General features: G+C 46.4%; 1 protein-coding gene across 1 annotated transcript in view; it reads right to left on the bottom strand.

Moving 5' to 3' along the window:
• The window catches only part of LOC119179495 (ras-related protein Rab-37), a 114,162-nt gene extending 102,252 nt beyond the window's left edge, over positions 1 to 11,910 (bottom strand). The window contains exon 1 of the mRNA XM_037430579.2: positions 11,610 to 11,910. Within this exon, the coding sequence (XP_037286476.1) occupies positions 11,610 to 11,777 (168 nt within the window). The 5' untranslated portion in view covers positions 11,778 to 11,910. The remainder of the gene's footprint in view (positions 1 to 11,609) is intronic.
• Between the last annotated feature and the right edge of the window lie 345 nt (positions 11,911 to 12,255).

Here is a 12,255-nt window from a genome sequence, read left to right on the forward strand (position 1 = left end):
TAGCTATGTATAGCCTTGTTGATTAATATGTGGGGTTTAACGTCCCAAAACCACTATATGATTATGAGAGACGCCGTAGTGGAGGGCTGCGGAAATTTCGACCACCTGGGGTTCTTTAACGTGCACCTAAATCTGAGTACACGGGCCTAAACATTTCCGCCTCCATCGGAAATGCAGCCGCCGCAGCCGGGATTGGATCCCGCGACCTGCGGGTCAGCAGCCGGGTACCTTAGCCACTAGGCCACCGCGGCGGGGCTATGTATAGGCTTGTGTTTGTTACCTAATATGCAATGTCGACTGTTGCGCAAGAGAAGAGGAGTTGGACTCAGTGCGTGTGCCATGTACCTATGTATAGCCTTGTGTTTGTTACTTAATATGCAATGCCGACTGTTGCGCAAGAGAAGAGGAGTAACCAGTGCCACGCAATGGCACCAACCTCCCCTTATATAACTTTAATTCTTTAAAAAGCCAAGCTAAAACCTAAGCAAACATCTCCGGCAATATCATTCAAAAGCAAAAGAAATTTCGTGAACGTTTTCTCGTACATTTTGGTTCATAGCAAGAGCTCGCGTGCGATTGTACGGACACGTTTTTGAGACTTCACAAAGGGCACGATGTCTTCAGGAAGCTATATCTATAGCACATTTTGTGATTTTGCGTACTGGCCGTCCGAGGTCCGATTCCGTGAACTGATATATAATTGACGGGGATTCCTTGCGAACACACACACACACACACACACACACACACACACACACACACACACACACACACACACACACACACACACACACACACACACACACACACACACGCGCGCGCGCGCGCGCGCGTTCCTACGTTCACAAGCTGAGAGGACAGGGCGGACTCTACTTTCATGTAACCTCGATAAGTGTTTGTAAGTTAAAACGTGTTTGACTAAGCAGTTTCCTGTGCGCGCATGTGTGCTTTCCTGGATGCATTATAGTGCGCTATGCCTCGAATGAGGTTAGATGAAAGACAGGCCCATTCTGTCCTCTTGTCTTGTGAATGTGTGTTCTTCTGCGCTTCGAAAATCTGTTCAACCTATGCAATATCTCGCCGATTTTCCAGTTTTGTTAAACTGATACATCTCTGCGGCGCTAAGTTACAGGAAGCGGGTTCGATTTCCGTACACAGTGGTAGTGATTCAACAGGGGGAGGAGGAGAAAGTGAGAGCGACGTGAAAACTAACCCATGCATGTACGTGCACAAGGTACACGTTAATTAGGTATATGAGACGAGTTCAAGGTGAAAGCCATCTATTTTTTTGCTATTCAGAGTATGTATAAAAGCAAAAAACAGTAGCCATGACATACGGAACAACGGAGTGTATTCAATATATTTGTGTACTCGCGTATGCAGTGGCTGTTAGATTCGAAGATAAATACGAATTCGACAATATTCGATCCGTTATTCGAAAATAACGAATGTTCGCGCAGCCACGTTCTTGTGAAGATTCCATTTTGAGCGTTATCTGCTTCTCTGAACGTTGAGGCGACGACATACGCGATAGGTGGCGTTCAAACAGGTTCCGTAGGCGAAGTCTCATCCAAAGCGTAGAAAAGTGTATTCTCAAAGGCTACACTTTTGCGTACTGAAAATGTTCGATTCAATTTAGGGAGACGGAAACATGACATAATTACCGTGTTTCCGACTGAATCTATATGGCACTTGGGTCGTCCAACTTTCACGTGCGCGACCATATGGTGACATTTTCATATTATCAAACCACTGCACGGTATATTGCCGAGACGTGGGCGCATCAGATACGCAATGAAAAGTGCAGACGCGAAAGCAAACTGCGTTACCGTGGATACGAGAGAAAGAATAAGCATGCAGCACTGATGGCTTGGTGGGTTCAACACAATCCGCACGGGAATTCCTCTCGAAACGCACAGCGAAGTGCTTTGATGGCGCGGAGCTTTTCAGCTGCTTCTCTGCTTACGGAATCGATCGAACCGAGAAAAGATTTTTGAAGCGCCGAGAAAGAGACGAATGAGTCACGAGGGGGTGGACATAATATATAAGCGAGAAGACATGTATACTTCAACTCTCCACTTCAGGGACAAGATGGCGGCGGATATTTATGGTGTAAACGATGCTTTGCCGAACTTCGCGAGGACACCGAGATGGTAGAGCAGTAAAAATGGAGTCGCCCCCACCAAAAAAAAAAAAGAAACGAGAAATAAAGAGCTGGAAAGAGCGACCGGGAGTGTTTCGGACGAACCGCTATGAAATCCATTAGCTCGACGCTCCCGACAAACGGTCCTGTTCATTGAAGCCGCCATCTGAGTACGTCGAACACACCTAGTATTGTTCTGCTATTTCCCAATAAAGTGATGTCTGGAACCATCTGAAAGAAGCGACGCCCGTTCGGAGGTAATTATAACAAGAAAGCGAGAAATAAAGAAAAAAATGATAGATTAGATAGATAGATAAATAGATAAATAGATTAGAGAGATAGGTAGATAAGTTAGACAGATAGATAGATACATAGATAGTTAGATAGATAATATTGATAAATAGATAGATAAGATAAATAGATAGATAAGATAAATAGATAAGATAGATAAATAGATAGATAAGATACAATAGATAAATAGATAGATAAGATAAGATAAATAAATAGATAGATAAGATAGATAAATAGATAGATAAGATAAATAAATAGATAGATAAATAGATAAATAGATAGATAGATAGATAGATAGATAGATAGATAGATAGATAGATAGATAGATAGATAGATAGATAGATAGATAGATAGATAGATAGATAGATAGATAGATAGATAGATAGATAGATAGATAGCATTTACAGCTACCTCACTGTATAACGCGCTGTTCATCCTGCTGAGTAAAGCACTGAAATGCGAACCCTTCAGTGAATCGCCGTTTAGCTCAGCACTACGCCCGTATCTTTCCTCCCCCCCCCCCCCCCCCCGAAATGTAGGATAGCCAACCGAGCCAAGCTTGGTTAACCTCCCTGCCTTTCCTCTCCATCTCTCTCTCTCTCTTCCTTCGGCGATCCCTCTGCGCTATACGTGGCAGGGCCATCGCGTCCCCCTTTTCCATGTCATATCGCTTATATAGTTTCTCGAAAAAGGTGACTCCCGAGACGGCCCCAGCTGCTGCAAATGGCGTTGTTGACCGACTCGAAGTTCAGACACTCTCTCCTTTTTTTTCGCGACGTCGACCCACAAGTGGACCGACAAGAGAGGCCCTCGTTGTCCCACAAGGCGTGCCTCGGAGGCACGTTGCAATGGCAGCTGGTCGTCCCTGCACCTGGTCGTCCCTGCACCTGTTGTGTACTGCGGTGCGCGTGGAACAATGGGAAAGTGGGCCGGAGAGCCGCCCGACGGATTCGGAAACAAATGCGCGCAGCGCTTTAGTATACTGACACGAATTTTTATTAATTTTTCGGATTGTTACTCAAACCAAAGGTACTGTTTCGAGAAACTTAAAACAGGTATTGCGGTGCTCGAGAATGCATCTAATATATTTTGTTACCGCTATCTCAAAGAAAGCGCTTACGAAATAGTCTAAGGGACGTGGAACTGAACTTTACTGCGGACAGGGCTGGACAGTTTTGAAGATATATGTGTCTTAGAGACTATTTGGACATTTTGTATCTGTATCGCGATACGTCTCGGAAGACGAGTATCTGTGTCTGTATTTCCGTTACATTCGATAATGTGGAGTATCCTCATATACAAGATACTGCGATCGCAACCATGCTAATCACAACGGCGGAAAGGAAAAAAAAAGGCGCGATAACTTACCTGCACATGTTCATGATATATGCGGACCAATCGACACGACAAGACAAGGCAAGGCAAGACAAGAAGCGTACCTATATTTGTTTCGTAAAACACGCCAACAAATTCCCCGATTGCCGTACAAATGTGCTACATGTAAGGTCCCTTTCAGCTGCGGCCGCTTTTACGTTGGAGCCCCTGCATTCATCAGAGATTATTGGAGCCCGAGAGATAGCTAACCAGAGGCTCCCCTTGTAATCTTTCTTTGTATTGCAAACAGTGCAAGAACACGCCGAAATTTGATGGATACGCAGTTTTGTATGGCCGGCCCCGGAATGAAAAAAATAAAAAAACACGTCTGAAGATTGAGGCATGACATGTCGATAATAGCAGTTAAACCGTCGATCAACTTGGGCAAACGTGAAACCAAACGCCTTAACCATTATCGTTCTCAAATAGACCTCCCCCGGCACGTCGAGTTGGTAATTTTGGATATTGCATGGGCGTGTGCATGAGTAAGTTTTCTTTTCAGTTTGCGGTCATTAGTGATCAGTCAATTAGTCCCGTTAGTCAATTTACAGTTGTTAGCATCTTTGGCGTCATGAGTTGCTATCTTAAGTCCGTGTTTGCATGCCCTGTCTTTTCATGCGTGCTCCTTACGGCGTGTGATGACTCTGTAACGCCGTATGCGATGTACGGGACATCCTTCTTGGACTCGCGCATTAGTTAGCAAGACCACTAGGGAAGAAAAGTGCTAGACCCCTCCGCTCACTTGTGGAGCGATACCAGGTGCGGTCATAAACCAACACGTAAAAAAAGACTTATTCCCTAACGCTTCCATTAGGTGTATACTCATCATCGCCTTTTTCGCGCAGACACTGCGAATATACCGTATTCCACCTATAGGCAAATTGTGTCATCCCATTGCTCTTTGATAGTGCAGCACATTGCCTGATTAGGTGGTCGCAGTGTCTCCGTACTTCGCTGAGCGGCTATGAATTTCTTCTAATTGATGGAGTTATCTTCGCAGTGCACCGTTCGTATTGATCTCTAAGTCTATTATGAAGTCACGACTACCTCGTTTTAGAGTCCGCGTCTCTTCAACTGTTTCTCTAATTGCTTATTTTTACTGTTGTTATTGTTATTATTGTTGTTATTGTTTTTTATTGTTGTTATTGTTTTTGTTATTGTTGTTATTGTTGCTGTTATTGTTATTGTTGTTGTTATTGTTGTTGATGATGACGATGATGTTGTTGTTGATGATGATGATGATGATGAAGATTATGGCGATCATGATGATGATGATGATAGTGATAATGATGATGATGATGACGATGATGATGACGACGACGATGATGATGGTGGTGGTCGTGATGATGATGATGATGATGATGATGATGATGTACCAACTCTCGCGTTAAAAATATTCCGACTCTCCTGCTAAAATTGTTCGGTACCGGAGGATGTGCTCCTTCATCAATAAACAATCGTGTTCTACTAGTAGCGCATATATAATACTGGCTCGTACTGTTAGTATATATGCTCGTTACCCACCATTTCTCGCCGCATGAATGATGGCGAGTGATCGGTGCATTTCCGTAAACTGCCACCCCATTTATTCGTAACTAAGATATCCAGCATGTGTGGGTTATATCCGATCATCCACCGCTTTTCCGATCCAAGCTCGACACGCTATTTGCATTTGTATTCGGTCGTGTTACGCAACTCGCGTCACCATTTATACCGCTACAAACAGCTGCCGACAGCATCGTGTACCTGCCTTACCGCGCCGTGCGTGATCGGGTGTTCATGGCGATTCACGACGGAACGGAAAGACAGGAAATTGCGTGACACCTTGCGCTGATAGACGCGCAGAAGAGAGGAGGAGTAGGGCGGAAAGAGCGTGAAGTCTGCCCCGTATATTTACGAATTCTTACAATTGTTTATAATACCTTTTATTTTACTTTACGTCTCCCAACCACGATAGTGACACGCGCGCTCGTTGTGATTGTTTGCGGGGAGCATTGTTATCACTTTCTGTTAAGTGCAACGCAGGCCGCGTTTATCTTGCATGCCACTCTTGCGTTGCGCTTAACAGAAAGTGATAACAATGCTCCCCGCAAACAATCACAACGAGCGCGCGTGTCACTACCCCCCCCCCTGAAAAAGCATCGTCCCGATGCTAAAGACAGAACATAAGAGAGAGAGTACATGCAATAAATTACATTAACAATGCTCCCCGCAAACAATCACAACGAGCGCGCGTGTCAATATGGTTTTGATAGACGCCGTCGTAGAAGCCTACGGAAATTTCGACAACCTATAGGGTTCTTTAACCTGCGCTCACATCGCACAGCACACAATTCTCTACCCTTTCGCTTCCATCAAAATGCAACCGCCGCCGCCGGAATCGAACCCGCGACCTTCAGTTCTGAAGATCACCGCAGCCACTGCTCCAAAGATCGATTTGTGGGGCGTCCCAAAACCGCCATATGAGAGACACCGTATACAGTGGCGTGCTCCGAAAATTTCAACCACCCGGGGTTTCACTTAACGCGCACTACAATCTGAGCACACGGGCCTACAGCATTTTCACCTCCATCGAAAATGCAGTCGCCCCAGCCGGGATTCGATCCCGCGACATGCGGGTCAGCAGCCGAGTACCTCAGCCAATAGACCACCGTGGCGGGGGGCAGCCATTGCTCCACTATGGCGGAGCCCGTAATTGTTCAAGGTTATGGCCGCTTTGGTTAAAATAATTACTACACTCTCACAACAATGGCGGCAGAAGGCCCTAATATAACTTGTAAACTTTGGATTTTGAAGTTACGTTATCCTGCTGCTGGGAGAAAATCAACCCCATTTTCTCCGCTAATAATAATAGCGATAGTGTAGCATACGGCATTACAGTTCTCAGAGTGCAGTTCGTAAATCTAAACCAAGTCATCATTCTTCTTTAGTGTCCCGTTAAGATTACAGATATACAGACAATAATGCGCGAGGGGCGATCGGTCGGCATTCTCTATGCTATAGATAGCAGATCGTTTCTGGCGCGGCGCGCTATCGTGATCAAATCGCCGATGTATCGATCTCACAAACTAAGCGCGATATTTTCGACATAAAAATCAGGCTCTCCATATTTTGCCACGTGAAACAACTTCACCATAAAAACAACCGCCTAAAATTGATAATAAAGATCAATTTTTAAACATTATTCAAAATTACCTGTTTTTGAATAATCTAATTAGTGTGCAAAATCTTTGCACCTCAGGCTAGAAATTGGCTTCGAAGGCGACAAGTGCCTAGCAGGTTAAGGAGAGCATTGCAAATAGTCCAGTAGATCATCCGTGAGAACAGTTACAACGGAAACGTTTATTTTGACAGTTTCGACCAGTGTCTGGCTACTTGAATGTGTGTGCGTGTGCGTGTGTGTGCGTTCGTGCGGAAAAGGAATCATCTTTTGGAAGCCGGTCCACGTCGCTTTTCATCCGTGTTCCTTTGTGAGCTATAAAAAAGTGAAACATGGATGAATTTCTGTGCTTGGTGTTTACGAAAGTAAGCTGTTTCCTCTCTTTTGGGCCTCTGCAGATGTGTTCGCCACTCGTCATATATATATAAGCGCTGAGCATTGTTCGGAAAATCACTGTCTCTCAACTCACAACAAATCGGTCGATACGAACGGGTCACGCGGTCGACCACGTGCGCACCAAAGCAGGACGCTGCGCAAGTGCTCACGTGTACTTATACACAAAACGAAAGGATGGGAATGGATTCAGACAATGGAATATGTAATAACAAGCAACATGCAATAACTAATCATTGCTGTTGGGGGTAATCTTCCCAAAACCAAGATAACATTACGAGAGACGCCGTATAGTATAGAGAACTCTGGAAATGCACAGCGACTATTGCCTTCGCAACACGCTCAACAAATTGCATAACGAACCTCTGTCGGAGGATAGAATTTTACCACATCGTCAATATGCGACGTCACAGAAGAAGGTCCTGCAAGAGTTTACCGAGTTTTTTTTTTTTTTTTAGATCGACCGACCCTTCTGAAAGATTATAGCCAAGACGCCCCTTCCTGCCGTATGTTATTGTTTTCTCCTGCGTGCATATGCGTTTGAATTGGTGACTATTCGCGTTTCAGAAGCATGATCTCGGTGTGTTTCGTGATCTCAATTTGTTTTCGAACCGAGATCCTAGGACTCGAGATATTTTCGAAGCCGTCTACATCAATAAAGTATTTCGTGCATAAGCATGCGCTGTATACGCTTGCGCTGTCTAGCCGCAAGGTAGAATACCTTGATATAATTTAATCTGCTGGCCTATAGGCGTGCTCGGCGTTCTTTTATATGCATACACATTCTGCGGTTGATGCCATTCTTATAGTTTTCTAATGTGTTTGTGTATATCTTTCAACACTTCCGACTAAAACTTCAATAGAGCACGTCCTCCTTACACGTCCGTCCCTGCAGTGTACACGTCTCCGATGACGTAGGCAAAGTTAACTCAACTCCAATTAACACTTATTGTCAACGTCTCGATCGGGCGATGTATATCAAACGCGAAGCTGTGACGGTCATTCCTACGAATAATAATTAGGCCAAAGTTCAGTTCATGCTGTAGCGCTTTGGCTTAATGCGCGCAATATACCATCACATGCGCGACGTGGCATATTGATGAGACAGCGTATAGTACCTGCAGGTATCACATCGCGTAATGACGTATGCACATTTAACAGTAATACGTACGAGCAAATGCATAAAAAAAGGTAAAGCAGCTTCACCTTATTATTGCAAAGCCTGAAGAAAGTTGGCAGTTTTCTTCAGGTCTGTTAGATTCACGTGCACGGAATAGGTGCACGGCTGTGCAGCAGAAATTGTGCAGCGCGAGTTCGGCGGCGCAGGCACCGCCGAATGACGATGTACCGACAAGGTGCAGACCCTATATTTGCGTTCGCTTAATTTGCACCGTTCAACTAACATTGACCGATGGCAAACTGCACGCGCTAACAGTTTATGAGGTACAAACATCTTGGCAAAACACACCAGTATAGAGGCAGTATACGACGTCTATGCATAAGTTAGGGGCCGTCTGCTCAACTGCACGTGCGGCTGCACCAAGCCGGCACCGTCAGCGTAGGGGGTGCAGGAAAATTGTGAACCAGTGCTCCACCTCTTCTGCCCCCTTTCGAAAAGAACGGCAGGGTTCATGAGGTCATCAATGCTGCACCGCCGAAACGAATGGCAGGGAGCAGCACCTCGTGAACTGGTTCACGTAATGCAGGCGAATCAAACGGACCTTTTATTTCTCTCTGGCTTTCTCTTTCCTTCCTTCTCTCATTATTTCTTTTTCTTCTACTTTTCCTCAGTTTTTTCCTTTGTTTTTTATCTATGATTTTCTTCCTATTTTTTCGTTCTTTTTTTCTTTTAGGGGCGAAGCTCTTTAGGGTCGACATTGTCCGCCGTCCATCGTGACGCGCCATGACGATGACGCTCATGACGATGAAGAAGCATTCTCTTTCTGCCATGGAGAAAAAAGACCACGAAAGCGCTCCGATTTGCGAAAGGCCCTCATGGGGTTGACCCTTTTTATGACGACCAATAAAACGAAATCGTATGCACTGTGCAAACATGTTGTCCCTCATTTGCGCGTTCAAGTGGACAATGTGGACGACAACCCGAATGACCCCGCGGGAGCTTCGCCTATTCATCATCGTTGACTTCGTGTTAATGCTGCGACGTTTTGCTATTTATCGCCCGCTTCCTCTTTCAATTGTTGCACGTGGTTTGCGTTGTCGCGTTTTCTTAGTTAGCCATAGTAGTAATATTCGCGCTTAATATCATCACCTAGGCGCTTAAAGAACACTAGAAAAGAGGAGCTAGCTAACCTACCTGTCCTTCCTCATTTATTCCTCCTAGAAAAGAGGTGACTATTGGACACGAGTGTGAGCTCAACACGCGGCAGTTGGCTATGCAAAATGTGGCGGAGCCCTTCTTTTTGCGCTTAGCGTCAACGACGAAACATGATCACAACATACGACAGCTCGTCGCCTAAACTGCTCCGCACATATAAATAATAGCTAGAGCTCAGCACATTTAAATATGAGCTAGATCAGGGGTGCATATTCGTGTCCGGCATGACAAGCGCCTAGCATCATAACGCCAGTAGCCTGTCCTCACCGATTGGCTGGCTACAGTCACGTGACAGGATGACTTATCTTTTCAGATTTAGTGGCGTAGCGAGGGGATAATGCGCGTGACGCCAGAGTTTTGATTTCGTCGGTTCTCAGCCGAAGTTTGGCTCATCAGTATACGGCGCATTTCCGAATATCGGGACATAGTCATTACTGCCATCCGGAGACGGTAAGATATGCGGGCGTTCGGCACAATATGCACTCCTCGATAAAGGCTTCATGATCCCGATTTGCAAAGACAGAATCACGCATGTGTAGAACCCACAGCTGGCTTCACCAGTTTGCCACTTTCTGGTGAAATCTGCAATCACCGAAACGATACCTATCGCGACAATGACATTACTGTCATCTTAAGACGGTAAGATATGCCGGCGTTCGGCACAATATGCACTCCTCGAAAAAGACTTCATGATCCTGATTTGCAAAGACAGAATCACGCATGTGTAGAGCCCACAGCTGGCTTCACCAGTTTGCCCCCTCCTGCTGAAACCTGCAATCACCGAAACGATACCCAAAGTAGTCAAACTTCGTGCTAAGTCCTCTAGCTATAATTCAAAAGCATGATCGAAAACTCGTAGCTAAGGTGCGGCAGCAACTGCGGACAACAACGGCGCCCACAGCCGCGTGCTCGACCGCACTATAAAAGCGCGCTTCCGTCTGTACTGCACGTAAATTTTCTCCGTGCTCTTTGACAAGTGTGACGAGAACGTGAGCTTTGCGTGTTCCTGTGCCGGGCTTCTTTGCACTCTCCGACCGTTTGCCGCGAGCGTGTTCTGTGCAACAGGAAGCCTTCCATACGGTCACCCACGTTGACACCCCGCGAAACAGGCTGGCGATTTATAGTCCAGTGTCGATCGATAAGCAACGCGTGTGCTACAGCGCTCATATATAAAAACGTCCCCAGAAAACTACAAGCGCTATTCGAAAGCGGAGACGTAGCGAAACTAAAACGCACACAGCGAGAAAGAACCAGGCCGGACAAAGGTTGTACTTAAATGTAAACCTTTATTGAAGTCCTACACACACGAACCATCAGCGCATGCGTGAATGGACCATCTCGGCCGTGTGAAAGTTTAGCACGTATCAGTCGAAGCCTACGAAACACGTCAATGTCGTACTAACAACGAGTTACATGACTTGGTATAGGTGGGCAACCGTGAAACGGCTCAGATAGCCTGTTTAAGCGTGCACTTCTGGTTCACGTGTGCGGCGGCTTTCTTCTACAGATATTTAGTTCTAAGCCTTGTCCTGTCTGGTTGTCAGCTGTCATCGCTGTCGTTTTCGCTAGTTTAATAATATATGTTGGTGTTATACGTCCCAAATCCACGATATCGTTATTAGAAATACCGTGTTGGGGGGGGGGGGGGTGCTCCGGAAATTTCGATCACCTGAGGTTCCCTTAATTCAAGAGTACACGGGTGTTCTTTGAATTTCCGTCAAAATGGGCCGCGTTTCCGGGAATCGTACCCGTGCCCTCGAGCTTATAACAGCACGACACTACTTGCCATTACAAGTTTTTTTTTTTTTTTTTGCTGATTTCCTCTTCCGAATAGCAGGAAAGGTACAGTACTACACAGGCGCGCAGCAGCAAACGCAGAATCGTGCAGCAGCTGTTGGTCGACAAGCACTCACCTTGAACGCGACGTCGTAGAATTCCACGCTGCTGATGGACGAATGGCGAAGCATGGCCCGTCGAAGCGCGGGTCCGTTTCCGTTGGCGACCGCGGGGCCGGCGGGCGACGCGCGACCCGAACTGGGCGCCGTCGAAGTCCTCGACACGGGCGACGCCGGATTCGACATCTCGTCGAACCTCACGGCGCACGCACTAGTGGCCCCCTCCACGACGACGACAGGTCAATTGTGGAGCGACAAAGAAACACCACACACCGAATCGCACGAAAACTTTCTCGCAGAAAAGCGTAGCTAGGAGGCGTGTGTAGCAGACGCCATGATTTCCGCGCGTCGTCTGGTCGGGCCTGCGTGGGAGGAGCTCCGTCGACGACGCTGCTACGAGCAGACGCTCAGTGCGCTAGGCAACCGCGGCGACACGATGGGGCCGTTAGCGCCATTAACGAAAAAGAGCGGTATGTCGAGGGCCCACAGCTGAAGCAGCTGGAACGTCCGCCGCCACTACGAGACGCTAGCGACGCTAACGCGAAAACGAAACTTGTGCGAGAGCGGCGCCACCTTGTGCTTCAATGCTGAATCTCATGTTCGACTTTCCGAGTTCAGATGGCGCCAGAAAGCGCGTACGGTGCAACAAAATTTTTAGATACTT

This window comes from Rhipicephalus microplus, chromosome 7 (assembly GCF_043290135.1).
Source record: "Rhipicephalus microplus isolate Deutch F79 chromosome 7, USDA_Rmic, whole genome shotgun sequence".
NCBI classification, from domain to species: domain Eukaryota; kingdom Metazoa; phylum Arthropoda; class Arachnida; order Ixodida; family Ixodidae; genus Rhipicephalus; species Rhipicephalus microplus.